The 24,464-nt window shown below is 39.5% G+C and overlaps 1 protein-coding gene across 6 annotated transcripts in view; it reads right to left on the reverse strand.

The window, feature by feature from the left end:
* The window catches only part of psda (pleckstrin and Sec7 domain containing a), a 35,539-nt gene that overhangs the window by 7,433 nt on the left and 3,642 nt on the right, over nucleotides 1–24,464 (reverse strand). The window contains exons 2-11 of one of the 6 annotated variants that reach the window (XM_058796926.1): nucleotides 19,238–21,605; nucleotides 19,033–19,150; nucleotides 17,693–18,224; nucleotides 15,111–15,566; nucleotides 8,238–8,423; nucleotides 7,861–7,941; nucleotides 7,628–7,740; nucleotides 7,415–7,473; nucleotides 6,629–6,718; nucleotides 946–989 (exon numbers count right to left, since the gene is read on the reverse strand). In XM_058796926.1, the coding sequence (XP_058652909.1) occupies nucleotides 946–989; nucleotides 6,629–6,718; nucleotides 7,415–7,473; nucleotides 7,628–7,740; nucleotides 7,861–7,941; nucleotides 8,238–8,423; nucleotides 15,111–15,566; nucleotides 17,693–18,224; nucleotides 19,033–19,150; nucleotides 19,238–21,457 (3,899 nt within the window). In that variant the 5' untranslated portion in view covers nucleotides 21,458–21,605. Of the gene's footprint in view, nucleotides 1–945; nucleotides 990–6,628; nucleotides 6,719–7,414; nucleotides 7,474–7,627; nucleotides 7,741–7,860; nucleotides 7,942–8,237; nucleotides 8,424–8,672; nucleotides 8,775–9,116; nucleotides 9,200–10,935; nucleotides 11,443–15,110; nucleotides 15,567–17,692; nucleotides 18,225–19,032; nucleotides 19,151–19,237; nucleotides 21,690–24,464 lie in introns of those variants that run through there. The other 5 variants (XM_058796928.1, XM_058796929.1, XM_058796931.1 and 2 more) reach the window with 5 other exon arrangements.

A 24,464-nucleotide genomic window follows, 5' to 3' on the forward strand; every position in this document is an offset into this window, starting at 1 on the left:
TATTTAGATCGCAGATGCGTTTGCGTGCTTGGAGCGGTCGAATGGGGTATCTACCTTTGCATTTCTACCGGTACAACAATGAGCGTTCTGTTATTGTTTACACGGTCGTCAAGGATACGCAGAGAGAATGTGGGCAGCCACGCCATCGTTTTCAAAAGTCTCCGTTTTGGTCCGTTTACACTGAAACGCAACCCCAGAGTTTTCAAACTAAAACGGGGTCTGCAGCGTTTTCAAAAGTCTCCGTTTTCGACCTCGAAATCGCCGGAGTAGTGTAAACGATAGGCGTATCCGTAGCAAAAGTTATGCGTTTTAAAACGAAAACGCACTAGTGTAAACGGGACCTTAGTCTTCATATTTTGGAACCCCTAAAGATTCCCTTAATTGGGGCTTAATCGAAAGAAAACCTACTGGATTCTTTGTAGCCTGGTGAAAATGTTCTAAATAAAAACAGAACCTTTTTAGAGTTTTATGGATTCGGTTTGCTTTATTGCCACAACATTTGTGATATCAGGATTAAACAGTTTGTATAAATAGAGACTTTGACACTAGAAGAAAAAAAACAAAACAATCAATAAATAATAATTAAAACATTTAATTAATTTGGTATTATTTAATAGATCCTAAAGAATCCTTTCATTTTTTTCTTTAATGTCAAAAAGGTTAATTTTTAATAGAACCTTTCTGATTAAAGAGTTTTGTTTTTTAATCAAGCAAAGAACCTATATAAAACCTTTATTTTTCCCTAAAAGTGCACCTAATAAGCTTATCTCACTGAAGAAAAGAAAGGCCTTTCCAGCTGAAGGATTCTATAATGAGCTTATACGATTTTTAAATCAATAACACTTCTAGAGACATTGAATTATTTTCAAATGTTTTGGGTGACAGGATGGTGCTCTTGAATCTGATGTAGTGAAAAGGAGCCACTAGGGAAAACATTAGACTTACATTGTCCACTGCAGCTTTTCATTTTTGATAGAGTTGTAGAGAGCCTGTTAAAAGAGGAAAACAACAGCGTTAAAGCACACAACCCCATCAACAGTTTTTCCCTTTGCGTGTATATGTGTGTGTTCAAACATCCCACTGACGTGTCTAAAAATAGCAACTGAAAGTTAACAATAACCACAAAATGAACCAGACACAGGTTGCAGACAACACTTTTCATCATGGAAAAAAATCAACCCAACCAAAAGCAGAAGGAAAAAAAAGAAGATACAAATTCCCATGAGCATATCCTGCAGTTAACAAGTGTTACCTTTTTCTTCCGGGTTTGTGGGTGATTTTGGCCATCCTGAACCTTGCCGAGCAGATCAGGGAAGGCCAGGGGCTTTAAGGAACGCGAGCGAGGTGCTTTGGTGTAACGGAACGGGTCCATCGCGCTGAAGTCCCGTCCACATCGCACCGAGCACAAGGAGCGAGAGCGGATACGACCAGTGGAGTGAATACTGTTTACACCAATCATGATTTTTCTAGATACAGGATCCACAGATGAGGAAATGAAGGCTTTAAAACCAAGCAATGCTAAATTAAACTTGACAGAGTCTTCATTCACTTGATGTCTTTTTTCCACGAGTAGAATCCAGAGCAGCGAGTAGAAATGAGTTCAAAAAGCACACCAAATGACACAGTGGCAAACTCAAAAGTCTTTGGCAGTGGCGAAGCTCTTTGGGAGATCCTTGAGGGTGTCACATGGGCATCAGGCTTTCCGTAGTGATTCCAACTCTTGCATTATGGATCCATTCCTATTCATTATGCATGTAAAAACATCGCCGGGCCACTGCAAATCCACCAGCGCCATTTTGCATCAAACTTTCTGCTTTGACTGAAACACCAAAGACGATCAAGGCTGAGGATCTGCGGCCAACATCCAGTTGTTTCCTGGTATACATCCTCGAGTTCATCACTCCTACATGCGCTCACCGACGCATGCTGACACGCTCACAGGTGCGTTGCAGATGGCTTGCGAGGACCGTGATGGTGGAAGGAGATAACTGGAGAAGAGGACAGACGGATGAATGCGAACATCACTGAAGCAAATGCATGAGATAAACACACATGGGCTCATGCAGGGAACAGACTGAGATGGTCTGACTTCCGCCCACTCTCAAACTGGCATCCCAAAACTGTGACGTCACCAAACGTCCCCCTCTGGGACGGAAAAATAGATATCAAACGTGTGAGAGACAGAAGGACCAGACTGGAGCAGGAAATCAGCAAAGAAACGAGACAATCCTGTTGCTTTGTGCAGTTTTCTCCATTCAATGTCAGTCGGTTGAATGCATTAGAAGTTTTCCAGAATTCTCTTTCATCCCTTTCTTTCTCTTCAAGCTTGTATCCTCACTCCGGTTATCCAGGTTCTTTCACACCTGATTTTTTCCTTTCCACAAAACACAGCTCTGCTGCACGGCTGTAGGAACAATAGAGGTTTGGCGTCTGAGTCCTGCGCTCTTTTTCTTCTTCTCCTCACAGTCTTTTTCCTCCTCCGTGATGCAGATAAAAAATGGGCTGTGCGGTGAGAATGAGATCTTGTGAGGGAGGAGTGTTCACCCTCCCATCTCTCTCTTGCATTCACAATCTCGCCCGATCTCTTTCACGGTCTCTCTCGCGCTCTGCTTCTCAATTGATGTACCCGTCTCCCAGCGTGACTGACAAATCAAGGCACTTGAATGTTCCATGATCCCACCCTCCTGTGAATGTCAATCAGTTTCCAGGCTCTCAAACGTGCAAATCCTCACATCGCTTTATTGCCATACTCGCTCTCATTTTCAATACGCATAATGTAGAAAAGGTCTGTTGTAATGTATAATGATAATAAACCTGTTGCTCTAATTTATTATCATGTTAATTATGATAACTAAGTATGCTGGCACTGAAAATCAGCATTAACCTTTGAGTTATTTGATATTGAGTTTATTTTATTGGCTAGGAATAGCATTAAATAATCAAATTACGTATTAATTAAAAATGTAAATAAATCAATCACTTTTTAAATTGATAAATAGACTGATTTAAAATGTTTATTTAAACCATTAAAATTTTTTATTAAAAATGCAACAACACACAGAAAAATAAGGTACATATTAGTACCTTAGAGTAGTAATACGTACCCTTAAGGTACTAATATGTACCTATTAGGGGTAAAAAGGTACAAATATGTCCTTTTAAGGGTACTGCTCCAGGGACAAGCTGTTGTACCCAAAAAGGTACAATTTTAAACCCTTATTCTTCTGTGTGAATAAATAATTAACTGATAAATCATTTTAAATGAAAAAAATAACTTCTTTGTAATTATTTGTCAAATTTACCAGCCATTTCTGAGTGAAAACTGTTTCAAAGAACTGGAAAATAACACTTTGAATTTAACGTGAAATTTGTCAGGTTCTTGTAAAACATGCTCCAATAATCTATTGGAGTTTTATTTACAACTCCAAAGAATCTTTTTTACAGTTATTACATAAAGCTTTTACAAATTGCTTTATATCCATCAGCCAAATACTTTAGCCATTTGCCAAATGAGTTGCAAAATATAACTGGACAGTTCACACATGGGAGCAGCCAATAAACAGTCGACTTATGTTATCAATAAGAATTACGCAATTTAACAAGTCATTGGGGATATTGTAGAAGGAGTGAATTAATTTGGTTGGTGTGGTTTCTTTTGGCATGCTGCTCACTGATGCAGCCTGTTCTCTCTCTCTTTCTCTCTCTCTCTGTTACAGACAGCTCTGGGACACTGTGCATCCCATAGTCTGAGTCTAACTTTATTCAAACGTGACCTGCTTTTATTTGGCCACTGTCACCAGGCAGCCAGCAGTTATCCCAGCGAGCTGGGCATAGGCAGGTTTTATCTGCTCGCTTAGAGAACAAGAAGGACTCCATGTGTTCAGCAAAGCAGACTGAGATGCTAGCAGCTGAGATTGTAAAAGCAGTAAAGCCTAAATTGAAAAGTAAACACATCTTGGAAATAGATTACATCCACGTGTGTTGTGCAGTAGCTGCTGCATCATAGATAGTGCCTGAAGAACTATAATGAAAAAGTTCAAACTTTGTTAAATTTTAAACAATATAGTTCCAGTCCTGGATGGTAAATTATCAATACAGCATTCTATCTGTGATAAAACACACGTTAATATTAATGATGTATGAACTAACAATAAAAATTACTTTTAAAGCATTTTTAAAAAAATCTAAGTTAATGATGATTTACATACAATATCGTTTAAAGGTTTGGGCAATTTTTAAAAGATTTTTTGGTAATTCTTTAGTATAAGGACCATTTCTCACTATTAACTAATTGCTTATTATCATGTCTATTATTAACATATTGGCTGTTTGTTAGTATTTATAAAGCAAATATTCTCCATGACCATATTTTACATCCCTAATCCTGCCTAATACTAAAACTACCTAACTGACTATTAACAAGCAGCAAATTAGGAGTTTATTGAGGAAAAAGTTGTAGTTAATTGTGTAAATAGCGAGAATTGGACCTTAAAATAAAGTGACCGATTTTTTTTTCTCTGCAAGGATGAAAAAAATGTATCATGGTTTCCACATAAACATAAAGCAGCACAACTGTTTTCAACATAGATAATTATAAAAATTGTTTCTTGAGCACTAAATCAGCATATTAAAATGATTTCTGAAGAATCATTTCATGCATTAACTATTGAAATTCAAGAACTGAATTGAAGAATTGAACCTTACCAAAAATGTAAAGATCAATTGTCAAAACAGAATTTTCACAGTTTGATGCTGTAAATTGTGTAGTTACCAGTGGGAGGAGCATAATACATAATGCACTGATGCATATGCATATATTCATTAATCTCAACCTGGGACATAACGAGAATCATGCTGTTCACACAACTGAGTGAAAGAACAAAACCATAATTTGCAAATTGAAAAAAGGAACAAAAGAGAGAAAGAGGGACAGGAGAGAGAGAGAATGAGCAATTTGTAACGCATTTATGATAATACCATGACAAAACCCTCATTTCAGTGAGAAGCCGTGTGGCAGCCAAATTCCCATCTGTCCTCCCTGCCACCCCTGCTGTTACTGGCATGAAGACAGACTTCACACAGGTTTTTCACGGCCGTTAACTGTCATGAACCATACAGGCACTGAGAGCCTAACCTGTTGGCTCACAGACGTCTCTCTCAGCTGCCATCTCTATCTGCGCTATATTTAACCCTAAAACCTGTTGTAATATCAGGCAGACAGAGAAGAAAAAGAGGGTCAAGGGACTAAAATTATGTGAAGGAATATCCAAACAGCTAAACGCTTCACTCCCAGAGCCTAGTTATCCAGACTAACTGTCTTTACTCTGCAACTGTGTGGCCTTCACACCCTCACATGGTGGTAGGAGGAGAGAAATGGGGAGAAAGAAGACCAGAGCTGAGAAGAAGAGAGAAGAAGGATGCCATTCGTTAGCCGAGCCCTGAGATAAGGAGGATCATATAGATATGGAAATAGCCTGGACAGACAGGGATAAGTACAGTTCAGCAGACTAAGTTTTTGCAGATTATAGGGTGAAACAAAGAGCAAGATGGCAGATAGTTAAACGACTAGAGCGAGAGAGTGCAGAAAACTGAGTGAGGGGGTGGGAGGTGATGGAATAGAGCGAGGCACAGAGTGAGAGGGTGGAGGAGCGAATGAGGGATGAGCGACACACAGAGAGAGAGATGGCCAGAGGAGAGAGAGAGAGAGACAGAGATAGGACCAAACGCTTGAAAGGCTCCCTGTGATTTTAAAGCACATATAAGCAGAGTGGTTCAGGTGCGGTCATCATGTGGCTATTATTCTTGTGCAGCGTGGCCTGTAATCCAAGAGAAGGGACTAAAATAGACAAACCCTGAGCACCAGAACATTGGAGCACAGGAAGTTCATTGACATCAGCTGCGACAGAAACCCCCACATGGCTGATTTTAGTCACAACACTCAATTTCAGACATGGTAAACACTAAAACGGCAATAAATCAATCATTTCAGGCACAGCGTGCATCCAGTGCAGCATTATAATGCAAAACTTCATCTTGTAGCTATGATCTGTGAGAATGGTTCTACCACAACTCCAAAAATATCTAAAATAAAAAGTGCCTTTTATATGGGCATTTACATGCACAAAAATATTCTGATAATAATTTTACATGCACAAGAATATTCAGATATGAATCAGATTATTATGATTATTGCAGATTCTATACATTTAAATAAGGCATTTGACATGTGCCTGTAATTTGGGGACAATTCTGCGTATATCAAAGCATATTACAAACTATTTTTGATCAAATAAATGCAGCATTGGTTTTTGACTTCTTTCAAAAACGTTTAAAAAATATTTGTGCAAGTTTGTAGTGTATGAAAATTAAAACTATTCTACTATGAGCAATAATGAGCTGATTATTTACCGTTCAAACTTACTAAAATGCATCATATTAAATAACAATTTTTTTTCCAGAAAAGAGTAGCTAAAATTAAATTTATTTAGAATATGCTAATTACACAGGGTTATTACATTAGCTGTGGTGCAAGTGAATGTCTTCTACGGCTTAAACACAATTAGACCTTAATGGGATAATTCAATATGCCAAAGCGGTCAGTGTGTGAATGCTTGAAAACCCAACAAACCTTGAGAAGATCTTTTGGGAAGTTTTGGCCTTCATTTAGCCCCTCCAGGTTACTAATGAACTGCGTGCAGGACATCCTCTTCCCGATGTTCTGAATGAGAGAGAGATGATAGCATATAAATTCACTGTCAGCTGATGCGCTGACCTATTTCACAGTTCCTGTGCACTCAACAACACTTAAAATACCAAGTACACAGTGGGCAGTAAACGTGTTAATATTTTGTGCAAAAATAATTCTGCCTCCCCTGAGAAAAGTTTTTACTATTACATTTATGGATGAATTTCTATTTTTATTCCTAACTGTAAAACCGACACTCCTCCTCATCCCCTCAGGGTGGTGAACAGCTCAGAGAATAAAATTCATCCTAAAAACACAGTTCCAGCTCCCTTCACACAGACTCAAATCTTATACATGTAAAAAATAACTAGTAATTTCACAATAAATACATTGTAACTTCCAGTTTTTTAACAGTCAGGATATATTTTTTTGTTTTCCACAAAACAGACATGGATATTTCAGAGATGTGACTGGCATTCATTTTAGGTGGTCAACTTTTACACAGCAAAAACACATTGTTGAAAAATCTAATAAAAAATGTATTCATGCTTTGTTGCTTACTGCATATAAGTCAAATTGCCATGGAGTATGTTTAAAACCTAAATTCATTTAGTATCAATGTAGATTTTCCAAGTTAAAATAACCTTGGGATTTTAACCTGAATATGATTCTTTTTTTTTTCATTGTTTGTTATGTGTTTATGGTACATCAGATACATCTCAAACTCACATGACCATGCAGATCAGTGTTGAGCAGCATCAGGGCACAAGTCAGTGTGTGAACACTGTCTGAAACACAGAGGCACAGAACTCCCATAAGCTCACACAGTCAGAGCAAGAGCACCCCATAGTGTTAGTTATATTGTAATACACATCAGATGCACAACAAATGCACATTCATTCACACACACACACACACACACACAATGCTGGCATGGTCTACCTTCATTTAGAATGGTGTTCGGGTTGCACTGGAGGTATCTTTTAGAGAAATGAGATAATACTCGCTCCCTCTCTTGTGTCTCTCCCATTAGGGCAAACTCTCTCAAAAACACTCTAAGAAACAAGAGCGACAAAAGACAACGAGAAAAATATAATTTGAATAAACCTGTTGGGCATGAGAGCAATGAGAGCAAATATTTACTTAACTAAACATGGGAGGAATAGCAAGCTCACCTTAACGCCTGATCCACCATCATCCCTGAGAAGTTAAAATAACTGAGATACTCCTCCGCCACCATGTGACTGAAATCATTGCTGCAAGTCATGAAAAGACAAAAGCGTAAGAATATAAGGTTTTTGGGCCTCATACTGGGTAGGGGTCCAAAATCAATCATTCATACAAAGAAGTTCACATGGTCATTTTCACAAATAAATGACCTAAAAACAGTCCAGAATAATAAATATTTATTATTCAGTTTCAACTTACATTTTTAAAACACAGTCCCCACTCTATATTTAAAACATCATATGTATTGTTATTAAAGGGAACTTAACTACACAAAAGCTCAAAAAACAAAGCAAGAGTATTTAATGGTTAAAATGATCCTCACTTCTTGCTCAGGTGACGTGCCACGTCTGACTTCTTAAATCCATCAAGGTTGTACAAACGTTTGGCCAGCCGTTTTGCAGCTTGGAGGTCAGCTTTGTTGCCATTGGCCAGAGTTTCAGTGCTGCCCACAGCCAATCGCTCAGCCACCTCTGGATCGGATTCAGACAGCGGCCGTGATGGCCTCTCTCTGGAATGGAGGAAAAATAAATGTATGACATCTACATGAAAGGTGACACACATTCATTTGAATATGAGATATAGCATTACCAAGGAAAAGTATACATTTTATTTGTAAAAAGGCAACCCAGATATGATATGTAAATATGCTTGGGCTTAAAGTAAGCCATCATAGACAACTACACAATATAAGCATTCTGAACATATCAATACTGACTATTCGTTAAAGCAGTCAAATCATGAGGTTAAATTTGTTTACCTTCTATCTCTCATGTCTGAACCTGTTATTCTTAGCACTAGCAGTGTGATGTAAATAGAGTCTATCTGATCTCTCTATACAGATTCTTTCCCAGCAGATCAACTCAATCCACCATTCACAGAGAAACCAACATTTAACTGAAAAAGCACACCTGACAAATTATTTTGAGTGCATACACCTGTATACTTGCCCTTTGTACACTATTCAAAGGCACAAAAGCTTCACATACACAGACAAACATAAAGGTCTTCAGTTGATATTCACATGTGAGAGGACAGAAAGAAGTTGAATTTGTATTAAAAGTGTCAAATATGTTAAATATATTCCATTCAGTCTTGAATCAAAAACTAAAGCGTAAAACTCTAATAAGACAAAAGGTCTGAAAAACCAAAACAAGAGCGGCTACCCAAAAAGTGCTAAAATAAAAAAAAACATCTACTCTACCTCAGTGACCCAACTCTGCCTTTAAACCACCGCATTCCAAAGTCTGTTAGATGTATGAGCACCAAAAACAAAAAAATGTTCATGCCACATGCGGATCACCCCTGTCATCTGTCTTTGGTTTGTTCCGAAGTTCTCCATTCCCAACCTACTCCAACCGGATAGTTCACAAACAAGGCAGGGGAGGAGACTCGAAGAAAGGGGATGAGGGCAGATTGTTTGTTCTTCAAACAATGGACAGTTAGAAACATGGTAGAGAAAACCAGGAAGAAATATAGAGAGCATTTCCGCCACGGCTTCTAGGATGTGCAAAAAGCTTCTACAAAAATGCACAGTGACACTAACAGACACACCTTTGCTAAATATTTTGTATGTCAGACATCAGCTGATATATTTAGACACCTGTGTTTGAATAAGAATAACATGACACACGTATCATAACTTGTTTGGTGAGGGCACTTAAAGGAGAAAAAAATGCAAGACAATGATTGTTTCAAATGCCAGGACATATTTCTACATTGTACGAATAAATGCTTCTTAGTGGACATGTTCACACCCACTCACTATAAATGGCAAGGTGCATACAGGGAGGTATATGGGCAAACAATCAAGTCACATGCACTGAGGCTTTACAACATTCCAGTGCTTCGTGAAAATTTTTAACACACCTCTTTTTAACAATGGATGACAAGATTTGCATACCAAAGAAGGAAAAAGACTGCATAATTTAAACATTTTTTGCATGACTTGTTAAGCCTTAGAGCAGGGGTGTCAAACTCAGTTCCTGGTGGGCCGGAGCCCTGCACAGTTTAGATGAAACCCTAATTAAACACACCTGATCCAGCTGATCAAGTGTTTAAGGCTTATTTGAAAACTACACGGTATGTGAGTTGGAGCAGGGTTGGAACTAAACTCTGCAGGGCTGCGGCCCTCCAGGAACTGAGTTTGACACCCCTGCCTTAGAGTATCACATACCAAGGATATGGTATTACCCTACACTGACGAGTTGCACTAGAACAGCCTTGACTGGTTATGAAAACACTTAATGGAAAAATGACTATAAGTCTTTAAAGAAATTTGTAAAATGTGTTTCACAATGTGTTGAGGATGGTCTTGCACAACTCGAGATAAATATAATTGTGATATATTTGTAATATTTTAAGCAACAATGAAGTAATAGCGCTTATGTTTTGTCAATGCTCTGCCAGATTATGATGTTACCATGGTTAAATCCTCAAGCTAACATGATTTCTGTATTTAATACAGTAGCAAAACAAACACACCTTTTTGTGGTGCAAGTTAAAGGATGAAACTATTTTCTATTTACCATCAGGTAACTAACTAACTTGTAATAAACTTTTTTTTTGTTATTTAAATATTTTTTTGAAACCATGACTAAAACATATATGTTTTAATTCCCCTGAACTTTTCGTTTTGACAACAAATTATAATTAAAGGAGTCAGACCACCCAAACCCCAACTTAATTCAGACTCTGGCTGTTAAAAAAAACCTTGAATACTGCGTTTAATAATATGATAATCTGTGAATTGTCTCAGGTATTCACCAAACACCATTTAGCAATTGAGATTAGATAACTAATACTAAAACTGAAAAAAGCCCTAAAATAAACACTACACAGACATTTTAATAATGACAATAGTTAAATAAATTAATAAAATTGATGAGTGCTAATAAAAATGACAAAAACAAAAGTAGTAAAAGTAGTAAAACTTAAAAAGTTAAATTAAAATGCAATAGTATCTCAGTGATACTATAATAACATTGATACAGACAATAAGTTAAAAAAAGTTTTCTACTCACCGGTATATGGCAGGGTGGGGGGCATACATGTAATTATCCTCCAAGGCCCCACCCCCCCAGCAGAGCACATAATGAGCCATCACCTTAGCCCTGCCCCTTCACACCCTACAGAGCCAGATGATGACAGGAGCTCGCTTATAAACACAGTATCCAGCCTTCCACATTCTCTACCCTTCCCTGAACCTCCTTTTGTCCAGAACTAGCCTGAGGAGGCTTTAGAAGAAGTCCCTTGAACTCTCATTGAAGTCTTTTAGTTTGCTGTGTTGCTGATTCTTTTATCCTACTCCAAACATTTACAAGCTCTTTTTGTGCCCATAGCGAAGTCAGAGGCTTGATACAGCTGTTCATCTGTTTTATTTTCTCTCGTTCTTTCTCGTCCTGCCAGCTATTCCCGCCTTATGCTTGCCTGTTTGTAGATGTGAATGCGTGTTCCTCTCTTGTCAGCTGAGCTATTTTTCGCTGGTGGATATGGTCTGTATTTCCTTTCACAACAGTTTACTCCCCCTTTTCCCCTCTTTCCAACCCTCTCTTCCTCTCTTTGTCTAGCCTTGTTACTTTCGTCCCTCCCATTAAACTCTGTCAATCTCAACATGGTTCTGAATACATAGTCTGTCTCATTAATAAATGATTAATATGTATAGATCTATAAGAAAAAAAAGTAAAGGCCAGAATTATGTGTTAGATTAGAATAATGCTTTGTGTTTCTTCAATATCAGTGGCCTTTTGAATAAAATAATGGACAGATACAGCCCTGCTGAAACAGTAAGAGTTTCCTACTCTCTCTATTTAAAACCCTGAAATCACACGACAAGTTAATCTGCTCTCACCATGGAGACCGAGCGTGCCTGGCAAAGCTCCAGGTCTATCTGGCCCCACGGCAGGAGAAGGAATGTAGCGGATGAGCCAGGTATCAAAGCAGACAGTGTTGGCTTTCAGGCCCTCTTAATAACCACAGTAAAACTCAGATAAAACATCCAGACAATGCTCCTTATTGTAGGGGACTTGAAAACCTTATGCCACATTAAAATGCCAGTCTTAAAGTAACAAACACTGTGAAACACTGCTGTTGTCACACAACTCTTACCATGTTTTTAAAGGTCAAAAGCAAATATTTTCTACCGTCCACGCTAGAAAAATATTTTCTTGATGAACATTATTGTCTTTTTTTTTTAGCAAAAACATATTTAATTCAATATAAATTGACAAATTGTTTTCCCTAATAAGCAAGCCTTTTTATTTTCTTTCAGAGTAAATCCAATAATTTTAAATTCATTGCTTTTAAGGAGGTTTGCATTATTTTTATTGGAAAACATGATAAAAATGCTGATGATATTTGCAAGTGTGGACTAAAATAATATGGGATTATTTTTGTGCCTTTAAAAATGAAGTAACTTTTCAAGAAACTTATGAAAATATAAATTGAAACTAAATAAAATGTCTTCGAAACTGGAAAAAAATAAATAAATAAAATCGCAGGCAAAATGTAATTTTCATATTGTCTGAATTCTTCAGAACTAGGTGATCATTAATTGTGATGGTCTAAGTGCATATGCATTATGGCGAGGGTTGTCAACCTTCATTGCCTGGTTGGAGTGAGACTTTCTTGACGTCTGAATATATCACACACACATATATATGATAGTATTATCTTTCAGTTGTAACAGCACAACCTAATTAGACCCTACAATGCAAAAGAATCATCAGCAATAGACAAATATCCTTTGAGAACATTAGCCATTATACAGTATTTTCAGTATTATACTTCTAATTATACCTCAATACACCTTCGCTTTCTCTCGCGTTTGATCTCTCGTGCTCCTAAAAGCTCATGTCTAAACTACAGATTTAAAAAAACTTCTAATTTTATATCACTAAAATGAAATATAGAGCCGTTAACAGACGCTCACATCCACACAGGCTCAACACTGACGCTTTCAATTCCAGGTCAAGAAGGTGTCAATCAAAAACTCAGAAGCTAATGAGAACACATCACTGCTTGCCCCGCCCCCACGAGAGGTTTGTGCCAGAATGGCAAACGAAAACTTCAGAAGCATAAATGAAAACTTCAAAAGCGTAAAAGAAACTTTAGAAGTGTAAATGAAAACTCTGTAAGTGCATTTGTAAGTTCATATCAGCAAAAGAAAGAGGAGAAAACAGTTAGCAAAACATGCAGTGTATTAAAAATGAAGCCAAAGATTTTGCCTGCAATTTTTTTTACGGTTTCAAAGACATTTTATTCAGTTTCAGTTTATATTTTCATAAGTTTCTTGAAAAATTACATAATTTTTTATTGGCACAAAAATAATTCCATTGACTCAGTGCTAGACTCTGATTTATTCTGACAGCAGACAGGAAGGAGTAGCAAGAGATTATAGGCCTAAACACAAATCTGACCCTGAGATTGTGGGTAAGTCACAGCACCAGAAGGCTCTTATGCAGTCATGAGAACTTATTTAATTAGGAACTTCATCCTTATATGACTGCTTGCTACATACAGTTGATCAAAACAATTTCTCTGATTTAAAACTGTTCACATTACATTCATCAATGGCATCTGTGAGAGAAAATGTATTTGGAGCTCATTCCAAGCCAAAACCGATCGTCTAGAGAAGACAAACTGAGCTAGTGTCTCAGTATAATCACATAGCCCAGCACTGCCCTCTAGTGGTAAATTCTCAACTGTAAATTCTTTTTTCTAAACCCACCATAAAACAGAAAGCCCATTAAAACCATTTTCAGTGAATAACTGAAACCGAAGATGCCATTGCCTTGGCTATCCACTTGGCTCTGCACCGTCTGGAACACCGGCAGAGCTATGTAAGGATGCTTTTCATTGACTTTAGCTCTGCTTTTAATACCATCGTACCAGATATTCTCATGGACAAACTGTTGTACCTGGGCTTTCACCAAACCATCTGTACATGGATCAAGGACTTTCTGACGAACCGTTCCCAACATGTTAAACTTGGCTTCCATAAATCAACATCCATTAAACTGAACATTGGAGCCCCCCAGGGCTGTGTACTGAGCCCGGTCTTGTACACCCTGTATACACATGATGTCTTTCCATTATTAAGTTCGCAGATGACACAGTTGGACTTATCTCAGATGAAGATGAATCTGAATACCGAGAGGAGATCCACAGACTGGCAACCTGGTGCTCAACAAACAGCTTGGTTCTGAACACCTCTAAAACCAAAGAACTGACAGTGGACTTCAGGAAGAAGCGAGACTCAGTCCCTGCCCTACTTTACATTAATGGAGAACGTGTGGAGAGAGTGGAGACCTTTAAATATCTAGGTGTCCTCATATCCAATGATTTATCCTGGGCAGCCAATACCACAGCTATAGATAAAAGAGCACGACAGAGACTCCACTTCTTAAGGGGTGCATAGGAGAAATTACATGGACAGGAGACTGCTCATCTGCTTTTATAATTCAACAGTCGAGTCTGTTCTGACCTACTGTATAACAGCGTGGTATGCAAGCTGCTCTGCGGCTGACAAAAAGAGACTGCAGGGAGTGGTGAGAACGGCAGAGAAAATCATTGGCTGCCAGTTGCCACCTTTGGAGGATGTTGCTTCTACATGCTATCTTAGCAGGGCACAAAACATCACAAGAGACTGCTCCCATCCCGGTCATGGCCTGTTTGTATTGCTGTCATCTGGCAGACGCTACAGATCAGCTAAAATTCAGATTCAGAGACATTTTCTTTCCGAGAGCTATAAACATCCTGAACAGTTATCTACACTGAAATGCCATTGCACACTGAACAGTTAATATGCTGCTCTATCATTATATTGTATTTATATGTTTTTGTGAGGTGCTTTAAGAATTTCGTTGTTTGCTCTGCTTGCAATGACAATAAAAGCTATTCATTCAAATTACATAGAGCTATGGGTACCATCTGTCATCAAAACAGCTGTTTGCATTTTGAGAGCAACTATGGCAACTACAGCAGGAATGAGTTTGTCTTTGTGTGTGTGTGTGTGTGTGTGTGTGTGTGTGTGTGTGTCTGCGCTGCCAGCTGTTCCTTTTCTAATGTGTATAATTACCATTATTCTTCCAAGTGTTTATTTCACCAGGGGGGTTGAGGGTGTTTACACTACACTAACATATCTGTTAACATGCAGTGATGAGATATTTATGGAAAATATACCCTGACGGCTACTAACCTTATGCCAGCATCTGTGTCAGAATCAGGCCTTCGGGCTTGATCAGAGCAGGATTCACTGCAGAATGGACTCTCTTCTTCATAGACACTGCTCTGGTCCTCCCTGTACAGGTCCTGGGAGGCCACACACTCTGTGCGATCAGACGCAGCAGGTGGTTCGGGGGACGTTAGAGGAGCAAAGTTCAGTTCGATGATCTGCTTGGCACTTTCACTGATCTGACTCTGGATCTCAGGAGTGAGGGTCGGAAAGTCAAAAGTGAAGACTGGTGGGCCACTAGGGGTGATGTCTTCACTATCCAGGCTGCTATAAGAGGTACCTTTAGCACGATGTGACTCCATAATGCTCTCAAAGTGTTTGCTGAAAGAGTCCAAACCATCTGATGAGATTCGGCAGGGGCTGGTGACAGAGATGGGGGACTTCAAAGCCGTGTGGCTGTCAGGCTGCCAATCTAGGGGACTACAAGAGGAATATAAGTCATAGATGTGTTCCCATGAGTGGTTCGTCTGCCTCATTTAAAATGAATTAAAATGATGCCATAGTACCTTCCTAAAATTTAAATGGCAGTTTTACATTTTCATGAATAAAGACCAAGTTAATACAGGTGCATCTCAATAAATTAAAATGTCGTGGAAAAGTTCGTTTATTTCAGTAATTCAACTCAAATTGTGAAACTCGTGTATTAAATAAATGCAATGCACACAGACTGAAGTAGTTTAAGTCTTTGGTTCTTTTAATCGTGATGATTTCGGCTCACATTTAACAAAAACCCACCAATTCACTATCTCAACAAATGAAAATACTTCATAAGACCAATAAAAAAAAAACATTTTTGTGAATTGTTGGCCTTCTGGAAAGTATGTTCATTTACTGTATATGTACTCAATACTTGGTAGGGGCTCCTTTTGCTTTAATTACTGCCTCAATTCGGCGTGGCATGGAGGTGATCAGTTTGTGGCACTGCTGAGGTGGTATGGAAGCCCAGGTTTCTTTGACAGTGGCCTTCAGCTCATCTGCATTTTTTGGTCTCTTGTTTCTCATTTTCCTCTTGACAATACCCCATACATTCTCTATGGGGTTCAGGTCTGGTGAGTTTGCTGGCCAGTCAAGCACATCAACACCATGGTCATTTAACCAACTTTTGGTGCTTTTGGCAGTGTGGGCAGGTGCCAAATCCTGCTGGAAAATGAAATCAGCATCTTTAAAAAGCTGGTCAGCAGAAGGAAGCATGAAGTGCTCCAAAATGTCTTGGTAAACAGGTGCAGTGACTTTGGTTTTCAAAAAACACAATGGACCAGCAGATGACCCAAATAATCACAGACTGTGGAAACTTAACACTGGACTTCAAGCAACTTGGGCTATGAGCTTCTCCACCCTTCCTCCAGACTCTAGGACCTTGGTTTCCAAATGAAATACAAAACTTGCTCTCATCTTAAAAGAGGACTTTGGACCACTGGGCAACAGTCCAGTTCTTCTCCTTAGCCCAGGTAAGACGCCTCTGACGTTGTCTGTGGTTCAGGAGTGGCTTAACAAGAGGAATACGACAACTGTAGCGAAATTCCTTGACACGTCTGTGTGTGGTGGCTCTTGATGCCTTGACCCCAGCCTCAGTCCATTCCTTGTGAAGTTCACCCAAATTCTTGAATCGATTTTGCTTGACAATCCTCATAAGGCTGCGGTTGTGCATCTTTTTATTCCACAATTTTCCTTCCACTCAACTTTCTGTTAACATGCTTGGATACAGCACTCTGTGAACAGCCAGCTTCTTTGACAATGAATGTTTGTGGCTTACCCTCCTTGTGAAGGGTGTCAATGATTGTCTTCTGGACAACTGTCAGATCAGCAGTCTTCCCCATGATTGTGTAGCCTAGTGAACCAAACTGAGAGACCATTTTGAAGGCTCAGGAAACCTTTGCAGGTGTTTTGAGTTGATTAGCTGATTGGCATGTCACCATATTCTAATTTGTTGAGATAGTGAATTGGTGGGTTTTTGTTAAATGTGAGCCAAAATCATCACAATTAAAAGAACCAAAGACTTAAACTACTTCAGTTTGTGTGCACTGAATTTATTTAATACACGAGTTTCACAATTTGAGTTGAATTACTGAAATAAATGAACTTTTCCACGACATTCTAATTTATTGAGATGCACCTGTACTGCAAAAAAAAATGTTTTTAAGTTGACACTTTATTTTTCTACCCACCATAAAAATACATAAAGAGAAACTACTGAGAAGATGGGTGTCAACAGAATAAAATAACTGTAATTAGTCTGAAGATTTCCAACAAGTTTTTAGAAATCAGAATGAAAGTTACCCTGTTGAAAAAACAGCATATGCTGGTCAGGTACACCATTACTGCCCTTCTGGGCGCCTCCAAGAATACAGACCCGCTCTAATTTACCCCAAAGTCTTCAACATGGAGGAATCTTAAACATATATCTTAAAGTTATCTGCTCTTGCCCATTTTGTTGTTTTTTTGGTCAAGTGAAAGTCCTCTGTTGCATTCACTAGGATGTGGATTGTGGATATGTGTGTGAATTCACAAGTGCAATGGTGCTTAATTGTAATCTATTCCACACTCACCCTCTCAGCAGTCGACTAAACACCTCATCTCCCTCAGGTGTGGCATTTTGCCTCTTTTTGTCGCCTTGCATCCTCACACTGGCCCAGCTCACCACCTCTTCATCTTGCAGCTCCTCCTCTCCATCTGTGTGTGGGCATAGCACTCCCTCCAGGGGGCTGCTGCTGCTGGTGCCTGAGGTGTCCAGCACACTGCGGTTGCTGCCAAATGCAGAGTCCACCTCCTCCTGTTCTGCCAGCATCACCTCATCAAGGTCTGTTTCCCTGTAACAGCGCAGGGGCACTGCATCTATGTCTGTCTCTGAATATTTGACACTACGTTTGATGATGCCCGCCTTATTAGAAGACCCCACTGTGGGATGATGGTTTATCAACTCCATGTCAACATGCTGTACATTGTGGCATGGGGATTTCGAAGAGCCAGTTGATTTACAGTGTCTTGAGTGTGTTGTTATAGGCCTAACGGGGGTAGACAAGGGTGGAATGGGTGTCGGAGACTCACTGGAACAACCACTGGAGGGTGCAGTGGAGGAGCCTGGAATGTGGAAAACCAAAGGATTGAGAACCGTCAGTTGACAGTAAACAGTAAAGTGTTTTGGCCACATTTTAATTCTGCTTGCAGAAGTTATTATCTGAATGGGCTTACAAATAAGGACGTTATTAAATTAACAATTGTATGAGATTAGGCTCTGTAGCTCAACAGGTAGAGTATGGCATCATCAATGCCTAGGACATGAGCTTGATCTCCAAGAAATTCATATACTGATTAAAAAAAAAAAAAAAATCTGAAATTATTTTGGATAAAGGGATTTGCAAACTGGATAAATGTCAAGGTAAGTGAAAGAAATAAGCACCTAAAACAAGTATTTTTCAAGAATAATTCAAGTGACTCATTCTCTTCTAACCTCTCACTTTGACATCAGTGAATTGAAAACACCTACACACAGTAAAGAATTCAGAACTCAATGAACCTAAAAATAATCCATCTGAAGGCCACAGGAATTACAGATAAATACATAACTTTTCAAGAAATGTATACACAACAACATAAAACCACAGCTAAAATCTAGCAAAGCTGAAACATAAATCCATTAAAAGGTAATTTAAAATAGAGAGAGTATAACACCTTTAGAAGCGATGAGAAAAAAAAACAAAGAGCCAAGTTTAACAGAGAAGGCAAATCCTAATGTCATGCTTTGGGGATGAGGCTTGTTACATAACTGGATTAAGCATTCATTATGAGGCAAACAGCTTGTTTATAAGGAAAAGCAAATGAAATAAGGATGCATTTCAGAAAACTAGCTCCTGGAAGTCTGAGTTGGTCATTTCTAAGAAATTCTCACCTTTTGTTTCATGTTGATCTTGTTGATCAGAGTGGGACCCAAACAAGAACTCCCATTTGGCACGAGCAATCTTCTGTGAGTGCAAGGAAGGCTTCAGTGAAAATGGTCCACTTTCAGACTACAAACAAAAATTCAGTTATCAGACAGTAAAATCAAACAGTGAATCAAGGCATAAGATGAATATAAAAATGTGTACCAAGATCACCTGTATCGCTGTGTTTCCAGAGTCAGGACTCTTCTGGCTGGTTTTGCTAGATGTCTCCGAGGATATGCAATCTTTGTCATGTAGAGTGCCCTCTATAAGGCTGCCTGTGACCCCACTGGAGCTCTGTGATGCTGTACCACTCCACTCCTTGTTAGTCCTAGTGTCAGCTTTTATCTCATTTTTCTGCAATGAGACCCTACAATGGTTCTCTTGGGAGACTGGTGCTGTTGGACTACTCATTTTATGACTGTCCAACTCCCTCAAGTTTCCCTTTTCTCTGGCTAAGCATTCCTCTATCCCATGCTTTTGCTGAGTGGTCCAGCTTGGTGTCTCTAGGTTAGGCCTTGTGAAAGGTCTCCTGCTGCTATCTGGGCTGTCTTTGTGACCTCTGAGTGTCCCATACTGCCTACGCTCATAGCTAGGTGTATGATTGTCCCTTGTGTACTGGGAAGGCAGGTGCCGATGCAAAGTCGGGCTGTCCTTCCCAACCAACTGTGTTCTCTCTATCCGAGGGTCTCGTATGGGAGAGGATGATATTACATCTGATCGGTTCAACCTTGCTGGAGCTGCTGGAGATGTACTTCCAATGTGGGGCAAAAGAGGAGTTGTTTGAACAGAGTGGTGACCAGTCTTGATAGACTCTTGTTTCCAGTTGTGCTCTTGAACAGGAAGGTTGCAATTAGAGTGAGTTCCAGTGCCCTGGAAGCTAGCATAGAGCTGAGGCTCTCTTGAATGTCCCAACTGGGGACTGTCAGACCTTACTGTGTCTGTTGATGATGGAGTTGGGGATGGAGACCTCCTAGCTTCCATAAGTATGGAAAGTTTGGTGGCTTCTTCGGCTAGTTTACGAGCCATATCGGGACTTGTGGCTGGGGATGCGCTGCCCCTTCCACTCAGTTGGTTAGCTCCTTCTTCTAACTTATTTTTGAAGTTGGCCAGGTTGAAATTAACTCTGTGGGCTTGCCGTGGACTATCACTTATGGAATGACTGATTTGTTGATAGCTTGATGGTTGAGTTACAATCATAGCTGGTAGTTCATGTTGAATAGCTGTAGGCTTACCAGATGGTAAATTTGGGCGATACCTATACCCTTGCACTCTTTGGTTTGAGACCTCCTGAGTGTTTGCGGTTGAGTGTGGCATGTTAAAGTAAGCTTGTTTGGCATGGTTAGACAGTTGGTCTGTAGCAGGGCTCCTAGGAATTCTATTAAACTGACTATTCCGCTCATGGTCCATTATTGTTGCTTTAGTGGGAAGGGTTCTAGAACTGCATGGTATCACAGGTGATCCAGACCAAGACCGACAGCGGCGCTGCTCTCCTGTCCTGACATTATGACTTCTATCAGGACAGTTGCCTGCCAATTTTTGCCTTAGTTGTGGGGAACCAAATTCCTCCAATGCTCGATGGGTGGCTTCTCTGGCAATGGAGTCTAGAGTTGCCCTCCTAAAGCTGGTGTTACCCATATGTGAGTTCCCCAAACCTTGACTATGCTGTTTTGAACTACAGTTGTTCATGGACTCTAGGCTGTTGAACCACACTGGGTCACTGAGCCTTTTCCTGAGGTGAAGAGGGGTAGCTTTTTCCTCCATGGTTCTGTTGAAAGGATTCTGAGGCTCGCTTTGGCACAAAGAGCTATACTGACCCTCTACTGATTTAATTTTAGCTTTTTCAATGTAACTGAAAGTGGCAACAGATCGCCTTCCTTCATCTCCTCCCTTCATCTTAATTGGGCTGAAAGCTTTACGAGTTCCACTAGGAGTAGGAGGGGCAGTAAACCGTCCTGACAAGTGATGTTCCCTCCCAAAGAAGGGGTCACGTTCAGAAGGAGCACACACCAAATGACATGTATTTCCAGCGGGATCTGTCTGAAGGGCAGACAGTAACTGGTTTATCTCATCATAAGGTAAGCTTTTCTGCTGTTGGGTCACCGGTTGGTCTGAGCCATGTCCTGGATGTAGCTGAAAACTTACAGAGTGTCTAGATGTTGATTTACCAGAGGCCAAGCTCTGGGTGCTGCTTCCACCTTTATGCAGGACTCCACGTGGGGACGTCCGGCCATGTGGTGCATTAGAGCCAACATACTGCGATGACTGAAGGATGTCTGGTGCTGTCAACATGAGGGAGTCTGTTTTCTCCACATCTCCCAGGTCTTTTCCTTCTTCATCAGTGACAGATCTCACCTCTACATACAGGTGGAGGATTTTACCCGACTGAGACATAACCGACCAAAAGCAACCTGCAGATCTGTCCTATAGCACAACGCCTGTTCTCTGCAATTGATTAATCACACTGGTCATCTTGTATGCTCTAGAAATTTTTTGCACATCTGAGAGTTTGGATGGACTCCAATATCATCCTCAAAATCACCTATAAGAGACAAACAAGAAAACGTATTTCAACTTTAACATTACATAAACATCTTCTAGAACACGTTCGGTATGACATGACTACAATGACCAGTATAACTCTCTATAACATTAACACTAGCAATATGTTATAAGTCTACAGTATTTTGAACTCTTTTTTAAGTCAATATTTATTAAAAATAACTCTCACAATAACTCTAAAGCAAAAAAAATATTGTGTAAAGAGAACTAACCACCTTGGCTCCTCTTGTTTATACTGTACTCCTCCAAAACAAGCTGAGTGTGTTTACTGAGGGCAAGAGGATCTAAATGTGACTTGCTAATTAAAGAATGCAAAGCAAACTACACATACGTAAGCACCTCGGCACTGCTGGCAGTCTCTGCCTCACTCCCTCTTCATATTACATAGTGGTAACTAAAATCTACTGTAGCTCTCTCAGAGGTATAGTAAGGTATAATATTATTACCTAAACAGAGATACTAACAAGTACTTATCTTGCATAGTCAAGTACATATTAACTAGCATAGTCTTTCTGGTCATCCTTACCAAGGAAACTCTTGCTGTTTATGTTAGCTGGGACCAGCATCCAAAACATAGCATATCCTTGTGACCATACGCATAGAACCCCATATAAATCTTTCTGCTGTAATGCATTCAGAATGGCTGCATTAGACTGCAATCACCTTTACAAAACCTCAAAGTCAGTTCACGTTAAATGAAGTAAATCTACTGCATATCCCAATAGCTCAGAAGAGAGACGAAGCTGATCATTACAAAATGCCTTCGAGGCTTTGCTCTCTTTGATGCTCATAAGCCAGTCTAACCTCTCACATGCTAGTCTCACACAGCTGCTTGTGTTCTGTCAGCTCTTGTGAGAGTGGGGAAGTGTGGCTGTGTTTGGACGTGTGCCAGGTGTTGCGCTCAATTGATTGAGTCGTACGCACTCAGCATCATGACCACCACTGCAGTTATGGGGGAGGAGGCAGGGAAGGATAGTACATAGTTTTTCCTCAGAGACCACACACGTACTTATTCACAATGGAAGTTCTCTACTCCTCTCTTCTCTATTTCTCTAACATATACACACACATACTATATAAATCCTTGAAAAATGCTAAGCATCACATTCACAAACTAGACACTAATAATGCCACACAGACAGGTAGGGTGACTAATACTTGAAATAACTCTCAGCTCATAATTGCAGTCAATCTGAATGACAGAAGCAGAGTGTTTGGATGTGAATAGCAGATTTTCACATTCAAAGCCTTTACTTACTGCAGTCTTCCTGCAGTGCTTCAGCTGAAATGTATTGACTATACTGTATGCCTAGTAACTTTACCTGTTTTATATGTTCCAAGGTAACCTGTAACAACTTGAAATTGATCCCCCTTTAATTAACTCGTTGGATCAAATTCCTTAACTGAAAGAACACGCCACATTCATGACAAAATACTGTCAGATGTTTGTTAGAAATTAGCTAGAAATATATGTAGATGCAGAAAGACTATTATTTTGTTTATAGTACTACTTTAATATATTTTTAAAATAATAAAAATAAAACCGTTTTTGGTAACAGTTTAGGTTAGGGAACACATATTCACTATTAACTAAATATTTTCCCTCAATAAACACGTAATTTGCTGTATATTGATAGCAAGTTGTTGTAGTAATTATGTTTAGGTACTGGGTATAGGGTTAAAGGATCTGGAATATGGTCATGCAGAATTAGCCATTAATATGTTCTAAAAGGTACCAATGAACAGCCAATATGCTATACTAATAATAAGCAGCTAGTAGTGAATAGTGTTCCCTAATCTAAAGTGTTACCAAGTTGTTGTTATTTTTAAATCCACAGTACTAGTACACAGTACTAATTAGTTCTGCTTTGCAACTACTGCAAAAATCTTTGAGATTAAACCTACAGTTTTGTTTTAATTAAGGAAGAAAAAAAACAATTGAGCTTTCATATTTTTAATTCTCCCAATGAGTAAGAAGAGGTATATGGAGTAATTTTAATTTTTAAAATTTTTTTTTTATATATTATAAATCCTACTGACTTTCATTCATTGCAAAGCACGTCCAACATGTTTTTTAATTATTTTGACTTTCCCAGCAATGTAAATCATTGGCGTACAATTTTATTTCTTTAATCACTGAAAATGACAAAATTAGTTAAGGAAAGTTGTTCAAACGCAAATATTTAATATAGCTACTTTCTGTTAAGCAGACCTACTTTTCCTCTGCTGTAGCTAATAGGATTCCTCCAACCCCTCCTCCTGTCCTCACTCCTGTAACTGTTACATGAACAGGCACATAGAAACCAATTACAGTCAAACCCCTCCCTTTACCTGTTAACTCCCCTCTCAACCGCTCCTTCCCATCCGCTACACTGCAGCAGTGGGAACGCAGTAAATTCCCTCCTTCAGAGTCTTCAGAAAAAGATGCTATTCATGTGTATGAAGTCTCTGTGCCTCCCTCTCTTCTTCACAGAAAATAAAAACAGCTCTGGCCTGCCTTACTGGCTCACGCATACTGGATTTACGCCACCCACACGACTTAGTGCGTCTTCTCTAACGCCACTTCCCCCCCCCACACACACACACACAAACACACACTGAAAACCTGTCTTAGCCCAACAGGACTTCCTGCACTCAACCTGTCACTCATGTTCTTAAGACCCACCTCATTCTAGAAATAAGCCAATCAGGTGCGCCAGCTCTATCTGTTCTGTGAAGTACTGCATTTCGCAGTAACAGAGTGACAGATGGCAAAAGGTTCAGCTCACTCTGCTGAGGGGGGCCTAGCCAGAGGGAAAGCCCCTCGTAAATAGACTTATACAGTAACAGGGGTTGAGTC

This window comes from Onychostoma macrolepis, chromosome 13 (assembly GCF_012432095.1).
Source record: "Onychostoma macrolepis isolate SWU-2019 chromosome 13, ASM1243209v1, whole genome shotgun sequence".
NCBI classification, from domain to species: domain Eukaryota; kingdom Metazoa; phylum Chordata; class Actinopteri; order Cypriniformes; family Cyprinidae; genus Onychostoma; species Onychostoma macrolepis.